The 27,776-nt window shown below is 42.8% G+C and overlaps 1 protein-coding gene across 4 annotated transcripts in view; it reads right to left on the reverse strand.

Moving 5' to 3' along the window:
• Positions 1-712: 712 nt before the first annotated feature.
• The window catches only part of Faf2 (Fas associated factor family member 2), a 42,169-nt gene continuing 15,105 nt past the window's right edge, over positions 713-27,776 (reverse strand). For 3 of the 4 annotated variants that reach the window (XM_041659969.1, XM_041659971.1, XM_041659972.1), the window contains 10 exons: positions 22,575-22,643; positions 18,466-18,600; positions 13,769-13,845; positions 10,869-11,007; positions 9,263-9,348; positions 9,072-9,163; positions 6,998-7,175; positions 5,135-5,306; positions 4,204-4,347; positions 713-1,484 (listed from right to left, as the gene is read on the reverse strand). In XM_041659969.1, the coding sequence (XP_041515903.1) occupies positions 1,302-1,484; positions 4,204-4,347; positions 5,135-5,306; positions 6,998-7,175; positions 9,072-9,163; positions 9,263-9,348; positions 10,869-11,007; positions 13,769-13,845; positions 18,466-18,600; positions 22,575-22,643 (1,275 nt within the window). In that variant the 3' untranslated portion in view covers positions 713-1,301. The remainder of the gene's footprint in view (positions 1,485-4,203; positions 4,348-5,134; positions 5,307-6,997; positions 7,176-9,071; positions 9,164-9,262; positions 9,349-10,868; positions 11,008-13,768; positions 13,846-18,465; positions 18,601-22,574; positions 22,644-27,776) is intronic. The other variant, XM_041659970.1, reaches the window with a different exon arrangement.

Below are 27,776 nucleotides of genomic sequence, written 5' to 3' on the forward strand. Positions count from 1 at the left end.
GTATATAACGACCACGGGGACTCTACGGGGGCTGCAGTGTGTCAGTCTGTTACCAGTGTAGCTAGCCCGCACTTAGGAATCCTTGTCAGTGTACACTGGCATGTGTTAATGCACAGCTTCACTATGTACCCACTACCACAGATGAGATGTTTAGAAGAAGGGGGAAAAAGCTCCTGTTGCTTCACCATGGCAAAGGAGGAAGGCTAGGAGCTGCCTCTGGTAAGCAGCCTCATCAGAAAGTGAATGTGCCCTTCTTCCCACGGCTCACACAGGCTGGGAAGTCACATTTCCCCTGTGGAGACAGGGTTTCACTTTGTAGCTCTGGCTGGACTGAAACTCAGAGATCCGCCTGCCTCTGCCTCCCAGAGCTGCAGTGTTTAAAACATCACTAACACACTTGCACTGAACAGGGCAGGTGGATGCGGGTGAATGGTGGCCCGAGGATTGGTCCCACTAGTCCTTTGGAAAGGCACCAAGCTTGTTGAGTTAGGAAAACTGGGAAAGAGCAGCACGTGCCAAGGGAACCAGACCCCTCACCACCACCTGGTACAGATGCCAAAGAAGAACTGCAGTTCTGTGTAAAGGTGAGTACACACACAGCCTCTGTGGGTCACAAACCCAGAATTCCTCTCATTGTTCGAAACAGGATACACAAGTGGCAGAACTGTACCAAATGACCTCTCTGGGAACATGAGAGGAGCAATGGCAGAAGTAAGCGCAAGGTAGCCCAGGGCACCTTTATTACACTACCTTGGGCTAAGGAACCCAGGGCATTGGCTCTTTACCAAATAAATTCAAGGAAAAAAAATACACCTAAGTCAGCCTCATTCCTTTGGTCATTATCATTACAAAACAAACAGAGACAGAGTTATTCGTAAACTGTGGGCAGTCTGTTCCATCCTCGCTTCCCCTCGTCCTCAGGAGATGCTGCTGTAGCTGGTTGGTGGAGGTTTCCATCTGTGTTTTCTATAAAAGCAAGAATGAATGAGAGACCGTAGGAATGTCTCCTTCCCCACTCGGGACAATGGATGGGTTGAGGGAGAAGTCTCTTCTCTGGAAGGTGTGTGGTGAGGCTGCGGGAAGGCGAGTCTGCCGAGCAGGTATGTTCACTGCTGACCTTGCACACGCACACAGGTTGTGACTTTTGCAGGCAGCATGGTTTCTGATCCTTCCTTAGGATGCAGCAGTTTTCTTAAAAAAAATATTGTATTATAATAATAATATTATGAATTTATCTCTTGTTCTCTTTGTTTTTCCATTTCTTTTAGGGATTGGGGTGGGAGGGAGGAGGCATAAAAGTGTCATTCGTCTGTCAGGTCCTGAACAAAGAGAACTTCTGTGTGGCCAAGTCCTGCCTCCTGCAGTGTGGGAGGGGTGGGCCATTCCTCTGAAGGGACACATGGCAGGACCCGTCTTGGGAAATTGGCTTCAATCTGAAACTTCTCAGGGCTTTCCTTCAAGGAGAATAAGAAGTCATGGATGACCTGCAGATGCCACACAGGAAACAAGGCAGTGAGAAGACACAGTGTCAAGTCACATGTCCCCAACCTTCCCCAGATGACCCAGCCCACAGCACTGTCAAGTCACAGGTCCCCCCACCTTCCCAGGATGACCCAGCACACAGCAGTCATATCACAATGGGATTCTACTGCAAGTAGGTTTAGTTCCCTGGAAAAATATGTGATAGCTCTTTTTAAGAATTCACCAGGCCAGGTGGTGGTGGCGCACACCTTTAATCCCAGCACTCCAGAAACAGAGGCGGGCGGATCTCTGTGAGTTTGTAGCTAGCCTGGTCTACAAGAGCTAGTTCCAGGACAGCAAGAGAAAACCTGTCTTGAAAAAACAAAAAGGGAGAGAGAGAGAGAGAGAGAGAGAGAAAGAGAGAAAGAGAGAAAGGCAAAATTCATCCAGTAATTCTATATATAGATGGCTGTATCTATAAACACTGCATTGTTATTATTTTATTATCTAGATTTTTATTATTTAATTATATCCATATTATTATATTTTGTATTATATATTTATATCATGCTATTTATTTTACTTATATATTAATTACTATTATTTTATTCATTGTTTTATTATGTCATTATTTGGGCCCCACTCAAACTGGTTTTGTTTTTCTAGGTAAACTGGTCTATGGTAGAATTGTATTGCATATTTCAGTCTTGTCCCTTGAGTCTCCTTTAGCCTGGAAGCAACTCTGTTACCCTGTGGAGTTCAGAGTCAGGCATCTCTGCAGAACGTCAAGCAAATAAAGGGCATCACTCAGGGCACTCATTTGGGCGGGGCAATCTTCCCTTTGTTCTACTGTTTATGATATTCACTCTGATCATGTGACTCAGGAGGTGCCTACCTGGTACCCCTCTGTAGGCATTCTCTAGCTGGTAGTGCTTCACAAGGAAGTACTCTGAAAAAGCCAAGGCATGTAGTTTTTCAGTCTTTTAAATGTGTTTATACTAATACAGGTTCCTCACTTCATATTTTAGCAAAAAAAAACAGTGAGAATAGGCTGAGTAGCAGCTGGGTCTCCATGTTTGAAAGGGAGTCAAATGTTTTTGTTTTTTTAATTTATTTTTTTTTCTTTAATTTTTTTTTTTTTTTTTTTTTTTTTTTTTTTTACTGTGCATTGGTGTTTGACCTGCATGTCTGTGTGAGAGAAATCATATCCACTGGAACTTGTGTTATAGACAGTTGTGAGCTGCCTTGTGAGTGCTGCGAATTGAACCCAGGTCCTCTGGAAGAGCAGTCAGTGCTCTAACTGCTGAGCCATCTCTCCAGAACCCAGTCAACTGCTTTAAAAAAACAAAATCTATTTTTTTAAAAATATTTATTTATTTATTTATTTATTATGTATGTATACAATATTCTGTTTTGCGTGTATGCCTGCAGGCCAGAAGAGGGCACCAGACCTCATTACAGATGGTTGTGAGCCACCATGTGGTTGCTGGGAATTGAACTCAGGACCTTTGGAAGAGCAGGCAATGCTCTTAACCTCTGAGCCATCTCTCCAGCGCCCAACAAAATCTATTTTAAAATGATGTGTATCTATGGTTGTCAGGGGCAGGGGTGGGAATACTGGATGGGTATATGCACGAGAGCAAGGCCATGGAAGGCGAGCGCTTGAGTCACAGGTGGTTGTGAACCAAACTCAGGTCCTCTGGATGAGAAACAAGTGCTTATAATAACTGAGCAGCCTCAACTGCTTTGTGACCACCCATAGGATCTAGGGATGACTTTCTCCTGTGGTTAGCCTTTTTATTTCTTTATGATAGGGTCTCATTGTGTTGGGACTGGCCTAGAATTCACCACATAGACCATGTAGATCTCAAACTCGTAGAGATCAGCCTGCTTCTGGGAGGCACATTTATGTTACCTAATTAAAAATTCTAGGGCTGGAGAGACGACTTAGTAGTTAAAAGAACTGGCTGTTTCTGAGGTCTTGAGTTCAATTCCCAGCACCCACATGGTGGCTCACAACTATCTATGACTGTAGTCTCATGTAATTCTCATGGAATCTGATGTCCTCTTCTGATGTGTAAATGTACATGCAGATAAAACATACATTAATCCCAGCACTGGGAAGGCAGAGACAGGCTGATCTCTGAGTTCAAGGCCAGTCTAGTCTATAAAGTGAGTTCTAGGACAGCCAAGCCTACAGAGAAACCCTGTCTCGAAAAAACAAAACAAACACACATATACATAAAATACATTAATCTTATTTTGGAGATTAAGGGCTAGAGTTGTAGCTCAATGTTGGAATGCCTGCTAGCATATGGGAGACCCTTAACTCCATCCCCAGCACTGAAAAAACACCCCCCCACCCCAAACGCTCTCCTCTCAATATAAATAAACACATAAATTGAGCTATTTCTTCTCTTCCAAGCCACCACCTCATTTTCACTCTGTTCTAGTCCTTTGGGTCTTGTTTTCTGTACTAACCACTTGTGTGTCTAGTTCCAAACACAATGTATTTAAAGTTTAAAGTTAAAGGGGTGGGGAGGCACCGTATCTAAGAGCTCAGCAGGTAAAGGTCCTTTTTTCCAAGCCAGAAGATTCCAACCCAAGAACCTACAGAGAGGAAGGGGATTGGACTCCCATAATGTGTCCTTCGATCTTCACCTGCACACCATAGCACACATGCAACAAACACACATATACAGCCTAAAACTGCATATATCATCTGGCTTAGGTGATCCTTACTGTTAGAGACTGTGAAAAATGGAACCGTCTCTCTACTCTGGTATCATTGGGTAACTTGAAAATGATCTTGACACTTTCAGGGTCATCTGGGGATGGCTCAGGAGGCAGGCATTCCAACTTTCTTTCCTTTTCCTCCTGTAAGTTCTAGAGAAACACAAAACAAAGGTAAGGTTATGGCTTAAGTAGGGAAACAAGAAACCAGGAATACAATGGCTATGTAGGTTTACTGCGCATAAGAAGAAAATCTAATGAACAATAAATGTAGGGAACTCTCCCGGGGGCTGGCAAGAGAGCTCAGCAGATAAAGGTGTGTGGGCCCTGAAGGTAGGAGCCTAAAAAGAGAGACCAAGTTCCATCCTCAGAAACTGTGTTATGGGTGGAAGGAGAGAATGACTCTCCAAAGTTGTCTTTTGACCTTCACAGAAGCACTGTGGCACTGTGTGCCAGCACTCACACATCACATATACACACCTAGACAAAATCTCATTGATTGACTGACTGACTGAAGCAGGTTCTCATGTAGCCTTCCTTGTCTGGCTTCAAACTGACAAAGATCCATCTGCTTCTGATTTCCAAGTGATGGAATTGAAGGAGTGTACCCACTACACCTGTGGATAAAATCATAAAAACAACCACTCCCCCTCCCCACAAAACCAACTTGGCAAGAAATGTGGAACAACGTTACTGTGCTCCCTGTATTGCTGTGTCTATGCATTTCAGTATTTGGAGGGAAAAGGATCCTGGCTGTAAGCAAACGACAATACATACTAAAAACACTGTGAACGAAATGCCAGTCTGCTAACACTGATATTGAGAACAAGTATGGGAAACAATTACCCATAATGCCAACTCAACTCTGCCTTCACACACAATGCCATGGGTGACAAAGTCTGGGCATGCTGGGAATGATAAGAACAGAGACATGGCTCACCTGCCGCCTCCTCTCCTCTGCCAGCTTCTGCTGCTGCACCTCCTCCTCCTTTCGGCGTTTCCTCTCTCGTTCCTCTCTCTTTTTCCTTTCTTTCTCCTGGTCTGCCCTGAGAGAAGCCAGGTAGGCTTCATCTTGTTGTTGTCTCAGCACTTGGGTCTGGTTCCTTTCTTCCCTATGGACAGATCAAAAACACCAAACACAACCCTTATTTGACAACTGTTTTAGTAACATGTCTTCCTCCTCCCTCACTCCTGTCCCCCTAGGCAAGTATAGTTCTTGACTGTGTTCCTCCCACTCCCGTCTTGAAGGCTAGCTGCTAGCTTGAGATCCTCCTGCTTCAACTTTTCAAGTACTGAGATTAGAGACATGCCCACATGTTTTTATTTAATTAAAAAAAAAATAATTTTTCTCTGAGACAGTGTCCTGGTTGCTACTATTTATTTACCTGTCAATTTGACTCAAGCTGAGAAGGGGAAGACACAACTGAGAGAATGCCTGGCTTATAGGAACTCAGGAGGCAGAGGCAGGAAGATCTCTGTGAGTTTGAAGCCAGCCTGGTCTACAGAGCAAGTGCCAGGACTCCACAAAAAAACCCTGTCTCAAAAAAAAAAGAGAGAGAGAGAGAGAGAGAGAGAGAGAACACACAGGTGCCCTTGAAGGTGTTTGATCTCCTAGAGCTGCAGTCCAGTCATGAGCTGACTGGACTTAAGAGCTGGGAATTGAAATGGGGTCCTCTGTGAAACAAGTACATGTTCTTTTTTTTTTTTTTTTTTTTTTAAATATTTATTTATTATGTATACAATAGTCTGTGTGTATGTCTGCAGGTCAGAAGAGGGCACCAGACCTCATTACAGATGGTTGTGAGCCACCATGTGGTTGCTGGGAATTGAACTCAGGACCTTTGGAAGAGCAGGCAATGCTCTTAACCACTGAGCCATCTCTCCAGCCCCAAGTACATGTTCTTAACCGCTGAGCCATCTCTTAGCCCCTACCTTATTTCTTCTTCTTTTTTTTTTTGTTTGTTTTTCAAGACAGGGTTTCTCTTTGTAGCCTGGCTGTCTGGTAACTTGCTCTGTAGATCAGGCTGGCCTTGAACTCACAAAGACCTGCCTGCCTCTGCCCCTCGAGGGCTGGGATTATTTATGTCTTTATCATGCTCCTGGGATGAAGTCTGCACTAGATCCTGAAAGGTCACAAAACAATCTCTCTAGAGTTCAAACAAGTGAAGCTGAGTGCTTCCCCGGGTTTGCTGAACTGCGCGAGTAAATGAATCAACATGCAAGCTGTGGGAGCCTTGAGAGACGGCTCTTAAAATACACGCGAAAGAAGGCAGCAGTCGCAATTGGAGTCCAAAGTGAAAAGGGGACAGCCTTGGAGCTTGCACTCTCAACAAGAGGGTCAGAATTGAATTGATTAGGCAGCTGTAGGTAGCTGCTGCAGAAGTAAGTGCTAGTCTGGCGTGTGGGCGAAACCACTTACACATTGGGTACCAGAAGTGATCTGTTTTGAGGATGGCCAGATAAGCAGACCCTTTGTTTGTTTTCTATTATAAGGCAGACAGAGGTGTGGACAGGTGTCTACAAAATTAAAAGTACTCTAGAACTATGACTGTTTTCAATTTCCTTGACTTCCCCATTACAAATTTTCTATAATTACTGTACAAAATTCAAGCAATGGGGGAGAAGGTATAACCAGTCCACCTTTTCACATTAAATCCTTTCTATAATGTTCAGCCTTCTAAACTATTCATCAACGTGAAGCAAAAGCTTAAAGTATGTAAAACAAGGGAAAGAAGTTTGTGGAGCTCAGGTCAGTCCTTCAAACACAATATCTGTCTCCTTTTAGAAAGGAACTCCCTGATACCTTTCTAGGCGTTCTGACACCAGGTAAGTCTGGTTTGCATCCATTATGAATGTCAGCTGGTTGATGAGGTCATCAGGTTGAATGAGGCCTTCTAGCCGTCCCACCACAGTCATACGGCGATCTTTCAACATAATCATAGCCAGGAAAGGGTAGGTATTCTCTCGTAAAGCCTGTGAAACTGACAAAAAGACCCAAGGGTAAGACGTGGGGATGAAACAGATCAACCACAGACTTTGCATACTGACAGAATGCCTTCATCTTGGCTGGAGTAAAAGATGGGTGTCATTTCTTCTCTGCCTAATTTTTTTCCTACTGGTTTCTTCTTAAAATTTTTGTAACTGCTAAAAAACACTTAAAGATTTATTTCTATTTTATGTAAAGCAGTGTTTTGTCTCCATGGATTAAAGGTGTGCACCACCATCACCCAGCTATTGGTCAGGATTTCTACACACACATATGCTGTCTTTTTGTCCTCATCTAATTTCTTCCTTACCTCATTTTCCTAACCTTTTTTCTCCCCTTAACAAGGCTAGTTTTTCTACTCCAATAGAATAAGAAGGTTGGTCTTTAAAGAACCAAGGATGTACTATAATGCAGCTGCACCTCTGTCCTAATGTTAGAAAGAAGACATTTTATAACTTTCTACAACAAGTATCCTTTGTGCCATCTATCTACGAGTCCCACAGAGCTAGAGTAGAATGGTAAAACACAAGCTGCAGAACATGCCAAATGTTCACAGAACATTTAGGAGTAAAGATTTAGAATCAAGATGCAAGACCAGGTGGTGATGGCACAAAAGTCCAGCACTTGGGAAGCAGAGGCAGGTGGATCTCTGAGTTCAAAGTCAGCCTGGTTTACAGAGTGAATTTCAGAACTGTTACCCAGAGAAACCCTGTCTCAAAAAAACAAACAAACAAACAAAAAACAAACAAATAGAAGAAGGGGAAAAGTACTAAGATGCAGGAGAAGCAGCTGCAGCATATTTGAACACTAGTCACAATCCTAAGGAAAAAGGTTACAGCCGGGCGGTGGTGGCGCACGCCTTTAATCCCAGCACTCGAGAGGCAGAGGCAGGCGGATCTCTGGGAGTTCGAGGCCAGCCTGGTCTACAAGAGCTAGTTCCGGGACAGGCACCAAAGCTACAGAGAAACCCTGTCTCGAAAAACCAAAAAAAAAAAAAAAAAAAGTTACAAAAGGACTGAGCTCTTTGTCTCTTCTGATGATTTCTATTTGGTTTCGTTTGTTTGTTTGTTTGTTTTTCGAGACAAGGTTTCTCTGTGTAACAATGCTGACTGTCTTGGAACTCACTCTGTAGACTAGGCTGGCCTCAAATTCACAGAGATCCCGTCTGTCTCTGCCTCTTGAGCGCTGGTATTAAAAGTGTACACCAAAAGCCAGGCAGTGGTGGCGCACATATTTAATCCCAGCACTCGAGAGGCAGAGGCAGGCAGATCTCTGTGAGTTCGAGGCCAACCTGGTCTATAAAAGCTAGTTCCAGGACAGGATCCAAACAAACAAACAAACAAACAAACAAAAAAGCGTGCACCACCACATCTGGCTGGCTTTCTTCTGACAGTTTTTAAGAAATATTTATCTTTATTAAGAATTACTGTCAGAAAGAGCTGAACTGCCTGCATCCATGGTCAGCATTCCAGCACTCAAACAAGACTCAAGAGTCTGCTGAAACCACAAAGAAGACAAATGTGCAGTAAAAGGACCGCTAGGATTAGAGGTGAGCTGCTGGGCAGGACTGATTTAAAATGAAAGTGTCTGGTGATGGTTAACTGTAAAGAATGGGCCTTAAAGTCTGTTAAATCCTGATCATGCTTCAGAATGTGCTAACTGTATGTTCTTGGAACTGTCTCATGTTAGTCTCTGAAACTGTTTCATAAAATCAAAGAAACAATACAATCTTCATCTCTTAGGACTACTGACAAAATTAAGATATAAATAAGAACTACAACCAGCATTGTATCTACCACAGAACAAACATCCAAGAAATGGCATGGCCCATTTTTCCAGACTTCCCCCAGGGTATTCTGATACTGTCAATGAGGCAAAAAACACCACTTACCCCTGTACCCCTCAGGTTTGTTTGTAGAACAAGCCCAAAAAAGCATCCTGCTGTTTATTAGTGAGACCACTTCAGGTGCACAGAGCGTGTTGCTATGGAACAGGATGAAAACAACATAAGAACATCTCACCAACTAGAAAGTGTCAGAAAAAAAGAAGGCAGAAAAGAAAGAAAATAACTCATCTACTTACCGGCAGAACTCATCGGAGTCCTGGTGATCATCTCCATGAAGATAAACCAAAAGAAACCGAAGTTCCCGCTTGGCATCGTTAAGTGCCTGCGACAGACATAAGATCACCACTCACTATTAAGATCCTGACTTTTATTTAGGTTAAACGTCCAAATGGATATAACTATGTACTAATCAACAATAGTGACCAGAAAGCTGGGGAGGGAAATGGGGGGAAAGAAAAGCAAGAGACTGAGTACTTCTCAGGCTTCTACCTTTACACCCACCCCTGGCATTTTCTCCCTATGAAAAGTCCAAGTCAACAAATTTTACTGAAAAAGGTTTTAGTGTTGTTAGATTTGCACTGCACCAGGCACAAGAGAGCAGAGAATGCAACACAGACAAGTCAGAGAAAGTCAGCTGTTTTAGGCTTAAAGATAAAAACAGGAGACTGTGACTATGTAAAAGATACTTTGCAGCTATAAAGTTCTTGTTAATAATAATAATAAAAAAAAGCTGCAAAAATCATTTGGATCCAACAGGAATGCAAGCAAGAATGAAGGACCAGGGCACCAAAGGCATTCGAGAGAGTGCAGGGTTTAGAAGATCTAAGACAAAGCCAGTGTCCACGAATCTTGTGCCATACATGGTATACGCTTGAGTCCTTCCGTTCCAATCTCCATTTTCTGAAGGGCTGATGGTAGTCTACCTCAAGATGATATAAAGAAGCACTTCTCCCCCTCATCCCTAAGCCCTAAGCCTGTACAACAGGTATGTAATGTTTACTGAGTAGGACAGCAGCAGCCACCAAGAATATAAACTGTGAGAAAAAGCAGAAGCAGGGGAAAAAAGCAGAAACAAAGTGAACCCCTTATCCTGGTAAGAATCAGAAATCCTAGACACTACTGAATAGTGTGAACTTTGAACTATGTCGACAGTGTTGATTATTTTTCTCTGACAAATTATATACACCTATCACCCAGTTTTCCTCCCTGAAAGGTTTCTGTGGCTTAGTTTGAATGAAATGAGCCACTTTAAGCCTATAGTCTAAATTCTATTCAATTCTATAAAGGATCGAAACAAATTCAGGTTTTTTCCTTCAAGCTGCATACTGTCTAATAACAGAGCAAAGACATGAACACAAACCACTATAAGGAGGAATGTAAAAGTGCTGCAAATTTCAAAGTAGAGGGATGGAAAACAAAGGGAAGGTCAGTACTTTAGAAAGCAAGGTAGGGCAAGACAGGGACAATGGAATGATTAGGAGAGGAAGGGCTGGTCTGAAGTGGGCAGGACCCATTAGTCATGGTGTTAGAAGGACACTCCAGGTGACAGGAACGACGTGCGAGGCACTGAGGCAGGGAAGTGTTCAGGGAAGGGTGTGGTTGGAACCCAGGGCGTGGGGAAACAAGTTATGCAAAAAGACATCAAAGAAGATTGGGATTAGATCAAGGAGGGCCTAGATAAAAGGTCTGGTCCTGTCCTTTTAAAAAAATTTCTCCTATAACCAATGAAGAGTTATGTAAGTCTTTTGATATCAGAGCGACATGATCAGAGCTACACTACACTTTCCTTTGAGAACAGAATCATAGTGTCAGGTTGGCATCTATTTGGTTTGTGGCACTGACCTGGCTGTACGTTCCCTGGTAGAAGACAGGGTGTGCCCTCCCATATTTCTCTTCAAAAGAGTGCATAAATGAAACAATGTCCCCAACAGGGTCAGTGACCCGGCTGCGAGGGTCAGGCCGTATAAAACGAAGAGCAAACCTGGGGAGGAAGGAATAAATATCACATGAATTGGCTTCCTGCAGTGCATATGGAGTGGGCCAGTTTGTACAGACGTTTATCACAGAGCCAGAGCCGTGGTAGCAAAGGGACGTGAATGGTCAGCGAGTGGGCCATCAGACCTGAGGGTAGACCTGGCTCACAGCCACAAAGCTGCCAAGTGTTCCACTAACTGCTCAAGAAGAATGCACACACTAGGACTATAACATTCCAACACTGGCCTAACCCACTGTGAGTGTTTTCTGCAGAAGGGCTGGGGAAGGAAGATCACAACCTTTGATACTGTCTAACATAGCAGCCACTAACTATTTATTTATGGCTATTATATATTTAAATACATTAAATTAAATATAGGTAAACTCAGTGCCTCAGTTACACCTCCGTGTTTCAAGTGCTCAACAGACATATGTGGTTAGTCATTTCCATACTCAACAACAGAGACAGATAATTTGTCTTAGTCAAAAAAAGTGCACGGGACAAACATTGCTCTAAAGTAGATGCCTCTTTCTGCATCTTCCTACTTGCAGCTTCCTCTCCTTTATGTTCTTCTGGGAGTCTGATTTTCTTAACTTACACTCTCAAGTTATCAACAGGGACTTCAAATCTAAACTCAGTCAGAACTTATTTGTTCTTCAAAGGAGCAGGTAAATTTGTTTCATGTGTCTGCACTAATGGCATCCATGGAAGGAGTCCTAAAACTGATACACATGTGGCTACTTTAGATTTAGGGATGCACAGCCTAATGGGCCTATACATCTATTCCTAAAAAGCCTAAGCTATCATACTGTACCTTACCCTTTCTTTATGCTTTGGGTTCCCACAGAAGGTAGTAGGGTGGGGGATGAAGTGGTACATTTCACATTAAGTTGCCTGAATGACACCATTGCATTAAAATTAGTAAAAACATGCCATGCATATTTTTCTAAGGAAAGCAAACAATATTCATTTACTTAAATTTTTAGCAAGAAAAAGATGACTACACTTTTTGCCTATTCTTAATAATTTAACAAATTCTCCATAATTTTTCCTAAGTCATCAAACCAAATTCATCAATATAAACATTCCAAGAAAATTAAAGACATAAAATGTAATTACTTCTATATATAAGGAAAAGTTACCAGTGCTTCAGAAGGCTGGTAGTTTGACTGTTTTTCTGGAAAGATTATTTTGGGTTATCTCTTTTTAAGTATCCAAATTCTAGGAAGGGTAAAGGCTTTAAGTCTACTGTTTCTCAGCCAGGCGGTGGTGGTGCACGCCTTTAATCCCAGCACTCGGGAGGCAGAGACAGGTGGATCTTTGTGAGTTCGAGGCCCGCCTGGTCTACAAGACCTAGTTCTAGGACAGGTCCCAAAGCTACAGAGAAGTCCTATCTCCAAAAAACAAAAGAAAGGAAGAAATATTGTCCCGAGAAAGTCTACTGTTTCTCAATACAATGTATTTCCACAGCTAATGTATTTAAGACATATGTGTCAACTCAGTTTTTATTGTGATTTTATCATTCCATATGCCCATTCCTGAATAAAACAGGGATGGGAAAACTACAAAGCAGGCAGTCATGAAGTTTGCATCAGTCGGGTGGTGGCACAAGTCTTTAATCCCAGCACTCAGGAGGCAGAGGCAGGTGGGTCTTTGAGTTCAAGGCCAGCTGGTCTATAGGAAGAGTTCCAGGATGGAGCTACACAGAAGGGCCAAAAAAAAAACAAACCAAAAACACCTTTGCTATAGAAAGGATCTCATTAAATGAGAGACCAAGGGGAAACTATTATTCATTCCCTGAACATCTGCAGTGGCTAGGTCCTTATTTCCAGCCTCTGCTACTCAGAACAGAGCAAAGCCACTGAATTTGGAAAGAGGCACTTTGTATACATTGTATTTCTAGCTCCATTTGTGGGCCTACATGTCATGCTCATTCATTCATACTCTCCCCATCCCTTCCCAAACTCAAAATCCTCTTGCCTCATTTTCAACAGGAGTATAGGTACGTGCTACCACGCCCAGCCTCCAGTGAACATTTGGTCTCTCACAAAGTCTGGGCGTAGCTCTAGAACATGTTCTGTGCTAAGTTTGATCTGCCAGAAGTCAGGTCACACTCAACATTTCCTAGCTCTGAACACACTATAGCTTCCCATGCTAAGTCCTTTGTATGGTACACAGAGAAAACTTGCTAGTGAAGGTATGAAACAAACTGGGTGTATACACGAAAGGGTGCCAGTGTTAACAACCTAAGCATTGCCAAAAGGGCAGAGGGAAATGTACAAAACACTGCCTAGAAAGATGCCAACAACCTATGGCAAAGTGGGTAGTCTCAGAGTAAGAAAATCTTCTGGGGCTGTGAACAGTCAGGTGGAGGAGAGGTGGTTTAGGGTAAAAGTTCCTGAGTATGAAGTTAGGAGATAGATAATGGTGGTTAGAAAGGAAAGGGCATGGTGATTAACTCAGGAATGTAGCGGTGACAAACATGGTGGGGGGAGGAAAAAGACCAACAAACACAGGCAGATTGATTTGATTCTTACAAACAATAGCCAGGACTAATTTAAAGTGATTTATAATACCTTCCACTATGCAACAATTTAAAACATTTTTTTTACTATAGAAAAAGAGTGTAGGAAGAATATTTAATCTGATAACAAACTGGCTAGTCAAAAATGATTGAGCATCAAGCTTACTCTAGTCTAAGTGGGCCTTAGACTAGACTTCAAAGCCTAGACTATGGCTAATAGCATATAAACACAGAGGTACATACCTAAATATATCAAGTATCGTGTAATAGGTAAACCGGAATGGAAGCATTATCAAGTAATAACCCCATCCAAGCAGCCCCTGAAATTCCAAAAACAAAGTTAGAGACCCCATTCTCTTCATGTCCAATACTTCAGAAAATGGCTAGTTCATATTTCCATGCCCCTCTCCCCACTATGGTGACCCTCTCTCAATAACACAGCGTCCTCTTCCTGGCAATCTCATCCTTAAATGCTACTGCTTTTGGTACTATTTCACCTAAGACTTTTGTTTTTTCCACAGAATTTCTGTCTTTAATTTCCATAACATTCTCCAGCAACTACTTACTTATACTTAACTGTCAACTTCAAGTTTCTCCCCACACAACACAATTCATTCTTTCCATCTTATATTTAAACATCGATATATGGCACACAGAAATATCAAGAGATAATTACTCTGGACATTTGTATACAACAATAAGTCTATTACCACAAGGGCAAATCCCTATAGCTACTAATCTTTGTAATAACACTAGTTAATCTTATCTTATTGCTGTTATCACAGGCAGGGCTTACTGTCAGACTGTGTTAACATGTCCTGTGTAATCATCGGAGTGAGATATAAACTGAACAGGGATCAGGGTCTCAATCACGAGGTGGGGCCAGTTCATGCTGAGAAAACATGGGGTATATAGAGAACTACTCCTTGAGTTATGTATTGTTCTAGGAAATCTGGAAGGGTTTTTGTTGTTGTTGTTTTGGGTTTTTTGTTTGTTTGTTTTGGGACAGGGTGTCTCTATGTAGTCCTGGCTATCCCAGAACTCACTATGTAGCCCAGGCTGGCCTGCTTCAGGCAGTTGAATGCTAGTATTTCAAGCGGGTATCTTTACCTAGGAGGTCTGAGGGCTCATCTAATTTAGTCTTCCCTTTATCTATGGCTTTGTTTTCTGTAGTTTCAGTTACCCTTAGACAACCGGGGTCTGAAAATATTAAAGGAAAATTCAAAAACTAAATACTTTGTAAGTTTTAAACTGCAAATTGAGCAGTGTGGTAACAGTGTGCCACGCTGTCCAGTCCCCTCAGGAAGTCTCTTCATCGTGACCTACACATGATACCTGCCTATCAGTCTCTTAGGAGCCACTCTGGTTAGATGTGTCAGGGTGTACTTGTGTTCAAGTAATCTTTATTTTACTTAAAAAGTGGCCTCTGAGCCGGGCGGTGGTGGCGCACGCCTTTAATCCCAGCACTTGGGGGGCAGAGGCAGGCGGATCTCTGTGAGTTTGAGACAAGCCTGGTCTACAAGAGCTAGTTCTTTTTTTTTTTTTTTTTTAGTTTTTCGAGACAGGGTTTCTCTGTAGCTTTGGAGCCTGTCCTGGCACTAGCTCTTGTAGACCAGGCTGGCCTCGAACTCACAGAGATCCGCCTGCCTCTGCCTCTCGAGTGCTGGGATTAAAGGCGTGCGCCACCACCGCCCGGCTACAAGAGCTAGTTCTAAAACAGGCTCGAAAACCACAGAGAAACCCTGTCTCGAAAAACCAAAAAAAAAAAAAAATTGGCCTCTGCTAGGCATGGTGGTGCACACTTTAAAGGCCTGCACTGGAGAGGCAGAGGCAGGTGGATCTTTGGTGTACACAGCAAGGGCAGGTAGGGCTATATAGCGAGATCCTGCCTCAAAATGACAAAGTGGCCCCAAAGTGATGATGCTGGAACTGATACAGAAAAGGGAGCCATGAAGTGATCGGCTTCAGTGAAAAGGTAAGTGAGACTGAAGCCACGGAATCATATGAGGCAGTTGCTAAGATCTACAATAACAACCAATCTTTAATTCATAAAACTGTGAAAGAAGGGCTGGAGAGATGGCTCAGAGGTTAAGAGCACTGGCTGCCCTTCCAGAGGTCCTGAGTTCAATTCCCAGCAACCACATGGTGGCTCACAGCCATCAGTACTGAGATCTGGCACCCTCCTCCGGCGTGCGGGCATACATGGAGGCAGAATGTTGTATACATAATAAATAAATCTAAAAAAAACAAAATAAAATAAAATAAATAAAACCGTGAAAGAAGAGAAGTCTTTGGTGGCTCTGCTGCTTGCTGCACCTTGAACAGCAAAAGTGACAGCAAATGCTTGACGAAGATGGAAAAAGCATGAAATAATCAAGCTCAGAAGTACTGGGAGTTTGGGGGATCTACTGAAGACATTGCAAGGGTATCCTCTATGGAAAAGTATAAATTAAACTTCACATTTATCTGGAAACATAGTTGTACTACATTGCTCAGGCTGGCCTCAAAGCTTGTGATCCTCCTGCCTCAGTAATCTTTTTTTGTGTGCCAGGGACTTGTGGAGGCTGGAAGAGGGCACTGGATACCCTGGGACTGGAGCTACAGACAGTTGTGAGTTACCACATGGGTGAAGGAATCCAAGCCAAGTCCTCTGGAAGAGCAGCCAACTGCTCTTGACTGCTGAGCCATCTCAGTAGTGCAGTATTTTTTCCCTCTGAGACAATGACTCATAAATAGAGCTAGGCAGTCCTTGAACTAGAGATCCTCCTACCTCAGCCTCCCAAGGGCTAGGATTACAGGCATGCAGTACCATCTAAAGTAATTTTGAAACGTTAAGTACTCCATACACACACATACAAAAGTATAATAATGGAGTAATAGTAATTGCTCTAAAATTGAAGTGTTTAAAAAGGTTTATTATTTTTGTTTTGTTCTTTTGTTTTTTTTTTAATTCTAAATGCACGTTCAAGGGGGTGAGTGTCATCACTGAAGGATAAGAAGGATAAGCTCAAGAAAGTTCTCTGGAGTTCATGATCAGTTATGTATCTAATTCCCTTAACAGACCATGAGAAATTGAACTGTAAATAGGAAAGCTAAGATGAAAAGATTCAAAGTTTGATGATAACCTGGACTACATAGTGAGATCCCGCCTCAAGACAAGACAAAACAAAAAAACACCAAAAAGGGAGGGAGGGAGGGAGGGAGGGAGGGAGGGAAGGAGGGAGGGAGGAAGGATCGATCAACAGGCAGAGGAACCTGCTGCCAAGCCTGACGACCTGAGTTGGATCTTTGTGACCCACAGTGGAAGGAGACAACTGACTTTGCAAGTTGTCCTCTGACCTTCACGTACACAAAATAAATAAAATGCAATAAAACAATGTTTATAAAAAAAAAAAAGGAAAGGGAGGGGAGGCACAGGCAGTGAAGGAAAGGAAGGCAGGGAAAGAATGAAAGAGGGAGGGAATGAATGGAAAGGGGCCTGCTATGGGATGTCTTGCCCTATGCTGTGAATGTGTGTTGCTATCATTGGTTGATAAATAAAACTGCTTTGGCCTATGTCAAAGCAGGACAGAGCCAGGCAGAAAATCCAAGCAGAGATACAGGAGATGCCAGTCAGCCGCCAAGGAAGAAAGACATATAGAAAATGAGGTAATGCCACATTCACGTGGCAATACTTGGATTAATAGAAATGAGTTAATTTAAATGTAAGAGCTAGCTAGTAATAAACCTGAGCCATTGGCCAAATATTTATAATTATTATTAAGCCTCTGGGTGATTATTTGGAGATGGCTGTTGGATGGGGCAGGACAGAGAAAAACCTCTAGTACAGATTAGGAAAGGAGGAACTGAATAGTAAATGAGTTCTTTCTTAACCTCTATACATCTTAGTGGCAGTCAACTGGAGCATTTTGAAACGCCCAAGAAACCTAAGTGAACTACCTCTTTGCTACCAGTCCTTCAGGATCATTTTCAAAACAATGACATAGAATTACCAAGGATTCTAAGCAGTTCCTTAAAAGTAGCTGAAGTCAAGTAAACTCAAGTCACAAGTTATCAGATTTTAATTTAATGGTGGGAAGTTTGCCAGCTATGGTAGGTTGTTGATGCAACAATTCCAGAACGCAAAGGAAGGCCAAGGCAGGAAGAATGTCCAAGGTTTGTGGCAGCCTGTCCTACACAGTGAGTTCCAATTCAGCCTGGGCTACAGTGAGCTGCCAATCAGTCTGGGTTATTTAGTGAGCTCCTGTCCACATGAGGCTATATAATTGATGATTTCTAGTCCAGCCTGGGCTATACTGAGTCAACAGTCTGAGCCACAGAGTAAAATCATGTCTCCAAACAAAACACACACACACACACACACACACACACACACACACACACACAGAGAGAGAAAGAAAGAGACGGAGAGAGGAAGGGAGGGAAGGAGGGAGGGAGGGAGGGAGACAGACAGAGAGAGAGGGAGAGAGGGAGGGAGGGAGACAGAGAGAGAGGGAGAGAGGGAGAAAGCGGGACTGAAGAGATGACTCAGTAGTCAAGAGCACTTACTGCTCTTACAAAGGACCCAGGTTTGGTTCCCAACACCCACATGGTGGCTCACAACAGCCCATCTCCAGTTCCCAGGAATGCAGAGCCTCTTCAGGCTTCCATGGGCTCCTGTAGGCATGTGGGCACAGACACAGGCTCAGAAGCAGCTCTATTCAGGCTGCAGCAAACATTTCAAAAGGAAGCTACTCAAAACAAGTAAAGAACAGAAAAATAGTTCCTATAAAAAAAATCTAGAGAAACTGATGAACCCAGTAAGTCTGCCAAGGGCCCATAGCTAACAAGTTTAGACTGTCAACATTTCTTTTGCTCTATCACACAAAGATAACAAAACCAAATGGGTGAAATCATTTTTAAAAAAAAAAGAGGGGGGATATTCTAGCTATAAAACTTGCCCTTGGTTGTGGTCTCGAGACAACATAGCTGTAGATCCTGTGATCAGCTGTATTAACCTGTAGGGGTCGGGATGGAGGTGGATTGAAAACACTCGGTACACCCTCTTGCTCATTCAGTCTGTCCTGGACTGCAGCCTGAGACGGAAAACAGAAAAGAATACAGAATGTCAGTAATGCTCAAATCCGCCCAAGAGGAAACTACTGCTTGGTGACTCAAAAAAAGGGTGAACATTACATGAAGGTCACTTGATGAATACATGCCAAGGGACCTTTATCCTGCTATGCTACGGGACAATAAAAATTCTCACATGGTGTTACAGGCAACTTGTCTTGAAGCCACATTTACATAGCAAGCACATTATTACTATTAATATGTGTTATTCAGAAGGGCTGAACTATAATGTGTTTTACCTACTATCCCAGGAAAAGCAGTACACAGAATACAGTGTGGACAGCACCTCCAGAGCTGTGCAGTGGGCAGTACTGATTGTTAGTATCTGATAGTATTGGCAAAGAGTATATAGTCTGCAGCTCCACAGCCCAGAAAGAGACTAACTTATACGCTTTACATGTTTTCTCTCACCATGACCACATTCCCTCCTCTTTGGTCTCCATCCAGGAAAGGGCGGGTCTTCCATGAATATCAATAAACACAAGCTTTAGATTCTTTATGTGCAAAATTGAAGGAAATTTAATGCTTAGAATTTTTATTAAGAAAAGGATGCTTAAAAAAAAGTATAAAAGTCTCCAAAGTGGGAGGAATTTGAAAGGAGGGTCAGCTTAATCTGAAAATCTGAATATTTAGGGCTTGGGATGGAGCCCAGCTGACTGAGTGTTTGCTTACATGTATGAGGCAGAAACCATTGCTTTAATTCCAGAACTCAGGAGGTGAAGAAGGGGGATCAAAAGTTTGTGGTCATCTTGGGCTATGTAAGGAGAATGAGTCTAGCTGTGGCTAGAGATTCTGTCTCAAAAACAGAACAAAACAAAATCACCAAGGGAAAAAAAATCTGAATATTTAGGCTTTTTTTAAAAACAAAACAAACTTTCATTCTCTAAATTCTGTCTCTGAAAACAGTTTTCTGTCCCAGTTTTGTGACAAATTGGCCACACACAGAGATATCTGGTTCACCTCTCAATGCTCTACTCAGACTGATGGGAGTACCCCTTTGTTACTATCAGTGGGCTGGCTCCACCTAACAGTCTTAGGGGAAAATGTGACAATGCCGGAGACCAGCTGTGTGACTTAGGGTTGGTACTTTGGATAACTGGGTGTTTGTCAACTTGGAGGCTGCATTTGACCATATGGGCAGCCAATCAAATCAATTATGTCTAGATTAAAAAAAAAAACCCAAACCAAACCAAACAAACAAAAAAACCAAAAACCAAAACCAAAGCCAAAAATAAACCCCCAAAGTCGGGTGGCTATGGCACATGCCTTTAATCCCAGCACTCTGGAGACAGAGGCAGGCGGATCTCTGTGAGTTTGAGGCCAGTCTGGTCTACAAGAACTAGCTAGTTTGGAACCGGACAGGTTCCAAAGCTAGAGATGCCCTGTCTCAAAAAACAAAAACAAACCAAAACAAAAAACCGACAAATCAAAAAACAAAACAAAAAACTCAACAAAACCACAAGAAAAAAACCCTAAAAAAACAAAACCCAATCTGGACACTTCGTTAAGGCATGTATGTGCCTCACACAATCGCCCATATGTACAAGGAAGGTGTGCATTCTGATTTCACAGAAGATGGATACACACATTTCTTATGTGGGAAACCTTTGAGACCCTATTCCGAGTCTCTTAGCTAGTATCTTATCAGAAACTATTATGAGGAGTATGGAACCTTTCCAGTGTGTCTCTAGTGAACATTAAGCCTGAAGGTCACTGTAAAATGCCTTTGAACTCACAGCTAGTGTTGAAGAAAGAGTGGTCTTTGGGAGGGCTGTGCTGTCTTCTAAACTTGAGACCTGGATTTAACCTTTTGTTTGATTAATTTCAGGCAGTCAAATCACACTCAGTGGGAAAAAATAACCTTTCCAGTTTGGCAAAGTTGGCTCAGTGGGTTTCTTAATTAGCTTTTTATCAACTTGATTCAGGCTAGGGTCATCTGTGAAGAGGGAACCTCTATTGAGAAAACACCTCCATGAGACAAGTCTGAGGTGCATTTTCTTGATTAATGATTGATGTGAGTGGGCCCAACTCACTCACCCCTGGGTAGGTGGTTCTGGATAATATAGGAAAGCAGGCAGAGCAAGTAATGAGGAGCAAGCCAGTGAGCAGCACTCCTTCACAGCCTCTACCTCAGTTCGGCCTTGAGTTCTCGGTCAACTTCCCTCAGTGACAGACTGTGATGTGGCACTGTAGAGCGAAGTGATTTTTTTCTTCCAAATTGCTTTGCTGATGTGATGGTATTTTTATCACAGCAACAGAAACTCTAACTAAGCCAGTAAGTAAAAGAGCTTGCTGCCAAGCTTCACTTTTCTGGGTTTGATCACCAGGACTCATGTGGGAGAAGGTAAAACAGAGAAAAAGAAGAAAGTCTGGAAGGACACACACTAAAGCACTGTGCTTTTTCTAGAAAGCGTAAGAATTTTGTATTTAAACTTTTATAGACATATTTTATTTCTGTAATTGGAAAAAGACAGAGAGTACCATTAGGAAGTAAATCTTTCCAGCCACATTTAAGCTATACAAAGTAATCTCACCAAATAAGCAGGAATAAAAAAAAGGGGGTGTAAATCTTTAGCTCACAAAATATTCACTCTTTGGAGAGCACATACCTGTCAACAGTGGTTACCCCTAGGAAAGAAGGAAATAGGGAACAAGATAGGACATGCAAGCAACTTACAAACCGTTTTATTCACATCTGAGGAGCAGAAATTTGAAGCTGTATTACAGAACACTTCAGGGTTAGGAGTTGGATGGGAGGTCCAGGACTGCCCTATTTTCTTCCTCCTTCCCTCCCTCCGAGACAAACAGGGCTTGAACTGATCTTCCTGCCTTAGCCTCCCCAGCGCTGGTATCTAGGTGTCGCCATGCCTAGTTTATCCCTCCCCCAAGTATATTTATTTTTCTTCAAGATTTATTTATTTAGTTTACAGTATTCTGTCTGCATGTATGCCTACAGGCCAGAAGAGGGCACCAGATTTTCTTACAGATGGTTGTGAGCCACCATGTGGTTGCTGGGAATTAAACTCAGAACCTCTGGAAGAACAATCAGTGCTCTTAACCTCTGAGCCATCTCTCCAGCCCTTAAAGTATCTTTATTGTTAAGATGTCAGCAGAAAATTATTAAAAAGACCCAGATACCTAAATGACTAATATGAAAAGGATAAACAAAATTATGCCAAAGAAAAAAATAAAACTTTTGTGTGTGTGTGTGTGTGTACATGCTCGTGTGCATGCTGAAGTCAGCGACGACCTCCATGTCATCCTGCAGTGCTTTCCATTCTGTTTGAGAGGATCTCTTTTAGCCAGTATATATAAGCTGCTAATATGCTAGAAGTAGTAAGCAGATATCTATTTCTTACTAATCTACTTCTTTATTTTGAGGCAGGGTTTCTCTGTGTAGTCCTGGCCATCCTGGAATTTGCTTGGTGGACCAGGCTGGTCTCAAACTCAGATCCACTGACCTCTGCCTCCCAATTGCTGGGATCAAAGGTGTGAGCCACCACAGCCTAGCATCAAGAATATAAAGGTGGGGGTGGGGTGGCGCATGCCTTTAACACCCCCCCACACACACATACACTCAGGAAGCAAAGGCAGGAGGATACCTGTGAGTTCAAGGCCAGCCTGGTCTACAGAGTGAGTTCTAGGACAGGCTCTAAAGCTACAGAAAAACCCTGTCTTGAAGAAAAACAAAACAAAACAAACAACCCTGTCTTCAAAAAAGAAGTATAATGAATCTCATAGGCATGGTGGAGAGAGCACTTGCTGCCAGGATGACATAAGGAGAGGCAATAGATGAATGGAATTATTTTCATAGTTTCTATGTGTGTATTTTAAATACAAAGAAGCTATACTTCTAATATCAAACACCAGCAGACCCTCCTATGGGGAGAAGGGCGCTGTAGCAGCGGGACTGTTTTGAGGGAGTGGGTGCCCATACCTCCATATTCCAGTTATGCTGCTCCAAAGCAAGGCGACACTGCTCCATGGACTCTATGCCAGTCAGATCCTGAAGGGAAGGTGAAGCACAGGTTACTATGGGGCTGAGTAGAGTGCTTGTCTAGTTTAGCATGAAGAAACCAGGTATGGCAGCACACGCATGTACAAGCACCTGGAAGGTGCAGGAAGGGTCACTGTTGGCCACAAGGGATGCTGCTGAGATAGACCATTTAGTAACATGTTTGCCCCGCACATACAAGGACGTGAGCCTATGCACCCGTGGACCACGGAGTACCAGAAAGTGCCTCTGTACAGGGAGCATACCTGGCTTTCTAGGTTCCTTTCTCACTACTTCCCTTCAGGGATCCAATACGCAGCAGTTCATATGCACATCAAAAGCCTGAAAGTCCCACAGTGGTAAGCCCTTCAACACGCTACATACAGAAGCCACATCCCCCTTCTTCGTAGACCTTTCTTTCAGTCAACAGATGCTTTACTTCAGAGGACCATAAAGATGAGGTAAGGTAGAATTCCTAATTAATGCAAGCACAGAGACAGTGATTTATCTCAACCAGAATGATAAGTCAAAACAAAGTTTCTTGCCTTGACTGTGTACTCTGTACCCAAGAACAAAATGTTTAATTCTAGAATTTAGTTTCCTTTATGTACAATGTTTAATCTGGATTTAATCTGGATTAGATATCCTTTCCAGACTTTTGTGTGTTTGAGTGTTCTGCCTGCATTTTGTGCAATACATGTGCAACTGTGCCCTTGGAGGATGGAAACAGTGGAGCCATCATGTGGTGCTGGGAATCTAACTTGGCTCCTCTGGGAAAGCAGGCAGTGTTTCTAACCCGTCACCTCTCCAGTCCCCTTTCCAAATGTAACAAACGAAACTCCAAAACTTTGTTCATCCCTTTTACCTTTATTTTTTAAGACAAGTCTCAATGACCTTGAAGTGCACAGGTTGCGAGGCTCCCCCAGCACTGCAGTTACAGGGGTTACATTAAAAGCCACCCTCTGGCTTTTACTATGGAGTTTGGGATCTGAACTCAGATTCTCATGCTTGTGCAGCAGGCATTAAGCCACCTGAGCCATCTCATCACAACCATCTGAAATACCGTATAATAGCTTCACTGGCCTAGGAAGTTATGTCTGAGGACCGCCTGGGCTATCTAACAAGTCTCCTCTCCCCCACCCCCCAAATCTTAAAATTTCCCCCTCAGACAGAAACAATGGCTAAATGGTTAAGAAGCATTTACTGCTCTTGCAGAGAACCTCAGTTCAGCTCCCAGCACCCATAAAGGTGGCAATCACCTGTAACTCCAGCCAGCTTCAGGGAGAGTCAATGCCTCTGCCCTCCATGGATACTTACACTCACATGCATCTATCTACACATTATCAAAAACAAAAATAATCTTTAAAAAGTATATATACAAGCCGGGCACAGTAGTGCACACCTTTAATCTCTGCCTCTGGAGGCAGAGGCAAGTAAATTTCTGTGAGTTCAAGGCCAGCCTGGTCTACAAAGTGAAACATGTTTCTAATAATAATATTATATTTGTGTGCACACAAATGAAATCTTATTTTTTCTTTTTGAGACAAGGTTTCTTTGTGTAGTCCTGATTGTCTTAAACTCACTCTGCCAACCAGGCTGTCCTCGAACTCAGAGATCCACCTATCTCTGCCTCCCAAGTGCTGGGATTAAAGGTGTGCACCACCACACCATGTTCAAATTAAATCTTTTAAATATGTCATTATAATTAACTGTGATAAATATACCACATTAAGACTGTTAAACAGTAAACACTGTGTAGGGAACATGGGAATTTTATGTATTATCAGTGTAATTTTGTATAAATCTAAGTATTTAAAGGTAAAAGGGCTGGCAATGTAGGTCAGTGGTAGAGCACCGCTTTAGTAAGCTCAAGACCCTGGGATCACCCTAGGATGAGCTTGCAAGTTGGCAAACAAAGCAGGCATAGCAGGGTCATCTAAGGGCAGTTTTCTCAGTCTTACCCACCTTTAAGAAGCATTTTTTTGTGTTATGCTGGGGAAAGAACCCAAGAAACAAGGCTGTACCGCTAGACCACATTCCCAAAACTCAAGAGACTTTTTAAACCTACAGATGCCTAGACCTCCCACTCCAGGCAGTTTAATCAAATTCTCTGAAGGTGAGGCATAGGCAAAGGCTTCATTCACTCATTTACTCACTCATTCATTTATTTATGAGGCGGGTCCAGCTGTCCTAGAACTCACACTGTAGACCAGCCTAGCCTCAAACTAAGAGATCCATCTGTCTCTGCCTCCTGAGTGCTGGGGTTAAAAATGTGTGAGACCACTGCCAGGCTGCTTATTTATTTACTTACATGCATTTATTTATTCATTCATTTATTTATTTATGGGCAGTCTTTGTAGTCTTGTCTGACCTGTAGCTCGCTTTGTAGACCAAGATGGCCTTGAACTCCCATAGCGCCTTCCTCTGGTTGTTTTACTGTAGAGGTGGCGAGTTTCCACTAGATTCTACTGCAAAATTACTGAGAATCACTAACTCCAAAGCTTTAAATTCTGAATGCTGAGCTGGGCATAGTGGAACATGCCTTTAATCCCAGCACCCAGGAGGCAGAGGCAGGCGGATCTCTGAGTTCAAGGCCAGCCTGGTCCATTGTTCCAGGACAGCTAGGGCTACATAGTTAGACCCTGTCTTGAAACAAAACAAACAAACAAAAACCAAAAAGCAACCCCCTTCATCTAAATGCTGTGGGTATGACGATTATATGTGCCTATGTACACCATTTAAAATTATTCTGGGGCTGGGCATGCAGCTCAGTAGAGTGCCTGCCTCATACAAAATATAAAAACCAGGTGGCACATGCTTTTAATCCCAGCATTGGGGAGGCAGAAACAGGTGGAACTCTGTGAGTTCAAAGGTAGCACTGTCTACAGAGTGAATTCCAGTACAGTCAGGGTTACACAGAGAAACCTGTCTGAGGAGGGGGGTAACCAACCCAACCCAAAAAAACAAAACAGTACTCAAATCTGGGCATAGTGGTTTAAGATTGCAAATTTAGGGCCAGACTAGGCCACTGGGTGAATTCTAGGACAACTTTAGCTACACTGTGAGACCCGATCACAAACATTTTGATCATCAGCTCTCACCCTGTGGGTCGAGGACCCCTTTGGGGAGGGGGGTGTGTCAAATGATCCTTTCACAAGGGTCGCCTAAGACCATCAGAAAACACAGATATTTACATTACAATTCATAACAGCAGCAAAATTACAGTTATGAAGTAGCAACAAAAATAATTTTATAGGGGGGCTGGAGAGATGGCTCAATGGTTAAGAGCATTGCCTCGTCTTCCAAAGGGCCTGAGTTCAATTTCCAGCAACCATATGGTGGCTCACAACCATCTAATGAGGTCTGGTGCCCTCTTCTGGCCTGTAGGCATACATGCAGACAGAATATTGTATACATAATAAATAAACAAATAAATATTAAAAAAAATAATAATTTAATAGTTGGGGGTCACCATAACATGAAGAACTATTATCAAAGTGTTGCAGCATTAAGAAGGTTGAGAACCCCTGACCTTGACAAGCTTTCTGCTTTTTTACCCCTTTAGGAATATGCACATTCTAAAACCTTGAGGGATATTTCCAAAGCCAATGTGAAGGCTTCATAAAGACTATTTCAGTTTACACGGTAAAGCTGGTTTCCAGGGCAAGTCAAAAGTTACCTTATTCCCATTCACTGTCAACAAGTATTTTCCAATGCCAGAGGGGAGGAGAGTTTTCCCAGAAGAGACCCCTTGGTTTTGATACCACATGTGCTGTCTTGGCAGAAACAAGCTTGGCTATCATGCATGTCGTGGCCCACAGTTTGATGGTGCAGTCCATCATGGCATGGACGTGGAGAGAACAGTGTCGAGCAGCTACTCATCACATGGCAAGCACTACCAGGAAGCAGAGAGGAAGATGAACTCTCCTGCTCACTGGTCCTTCTCCTTATCCAGCCAGGACTCCAGCCCACAGGATGGTGCTGGTCACTTCTAGGGCGGGCCTTCCCATGATAATTAACCCAATCTAGATAAACCCTCACATACAAGGCCAAAAATCTGGTTCCATGGTGATTCTAAAGCTCATCAAGATGACAGTCAAGAAAACCATCACAGAAGTGAAACAGAAATAAGTAATGCTAGACTTAATAGCCTCAGAGATTTCCAGTTCCTTTCAAAGTAAATTTAAAACAAGATTATAATTTAATCTTCTAAAAAGATTTATTTTTGTTTATGTGCATGTGTCTGTAGACTCCATTTGTGTGATGGACAGAAGAGGGTGTCAGATTCCCCTGGAAGGAAGTGACAAACGGCTAGGAACTAATCTCAGGTCTTCTAGAAGAGAAGCAAGTGCCCTTAACCACTGACCATTTCTCCAGCCCAACCTATCATTTTTGTTTTTTAAAGCAATTTTTTTTTTTAGTGATGGGGGGTTGAATCCAGGACCTCACACAGGCTCACTGTACCCTCAGCCCTGCAGTGTTGGGGGGTTGAATCCAGGACCTCACACAGGCTCACTACATCCTCAGCCCTGCAGTGTTGGGGGGTTGAATCCAGGACCTCACACAGGCTCACTACACCCTCAGCCCTGCAGTGTTGGGGGGTTGAATCCAGGACCTCACACAGGCTCACTGTACCCTCAACCCTGCAGTGTTGGGGGGTTGAATCCAGGACCTCACACAGGCTCACTACACCCTCAGCCCTGCTTGCAGTGTAAAGTCATTCTTTAGAAAATGAATGACTCAGCCCTGTAGTAGCAGCGGAGGCAGCAGCAGCATTCATACCTTTAATCCCAACACTCACAAGATAGAGGCAGGTGGATCTCTGAGTTTAACGTCAGTCTAGTCTACAGAATGAGTTCCAGGACAGCCAGGGCTACACAGAGAAACCCTGTCTCAAAAAGCAAAAATCAAACAAAAAGGCCAGGCAATGGTTGGTGCACATCTTTAATCCCAGCATTGGGGAAGCAAAAGCAGATGGATCGCTGTAAATTCAAGGCCAGCCTGCTCTATAGAGCGAATTCCAGGACAGCCAGGATTACAAAGAGAAATCTTGTCTCGAAAAAAAAAAAACAAAACAAACCAAAAAAATTAAAAAAAGGAAATATAATTAATGACTTTTATACTACCCTGACAGCTTTCATTTCT

Source organism: Microtus oregoni, unplaced genomic scaffold, assembly GCF_018167655.1.
Source record: "Microtus oregoni isolate MIOR12 unplaced genomic scaffold, Mior012 000011F_ref0000422, whole genome shotgun sequence".
Classification (NCBI taxonomy): domain Eukaryota; kingdom Metazoa; phylum Chordata; class Mammalia; order Rodentia; family Cricetidae; genus Microtus; species Microtus oregoni.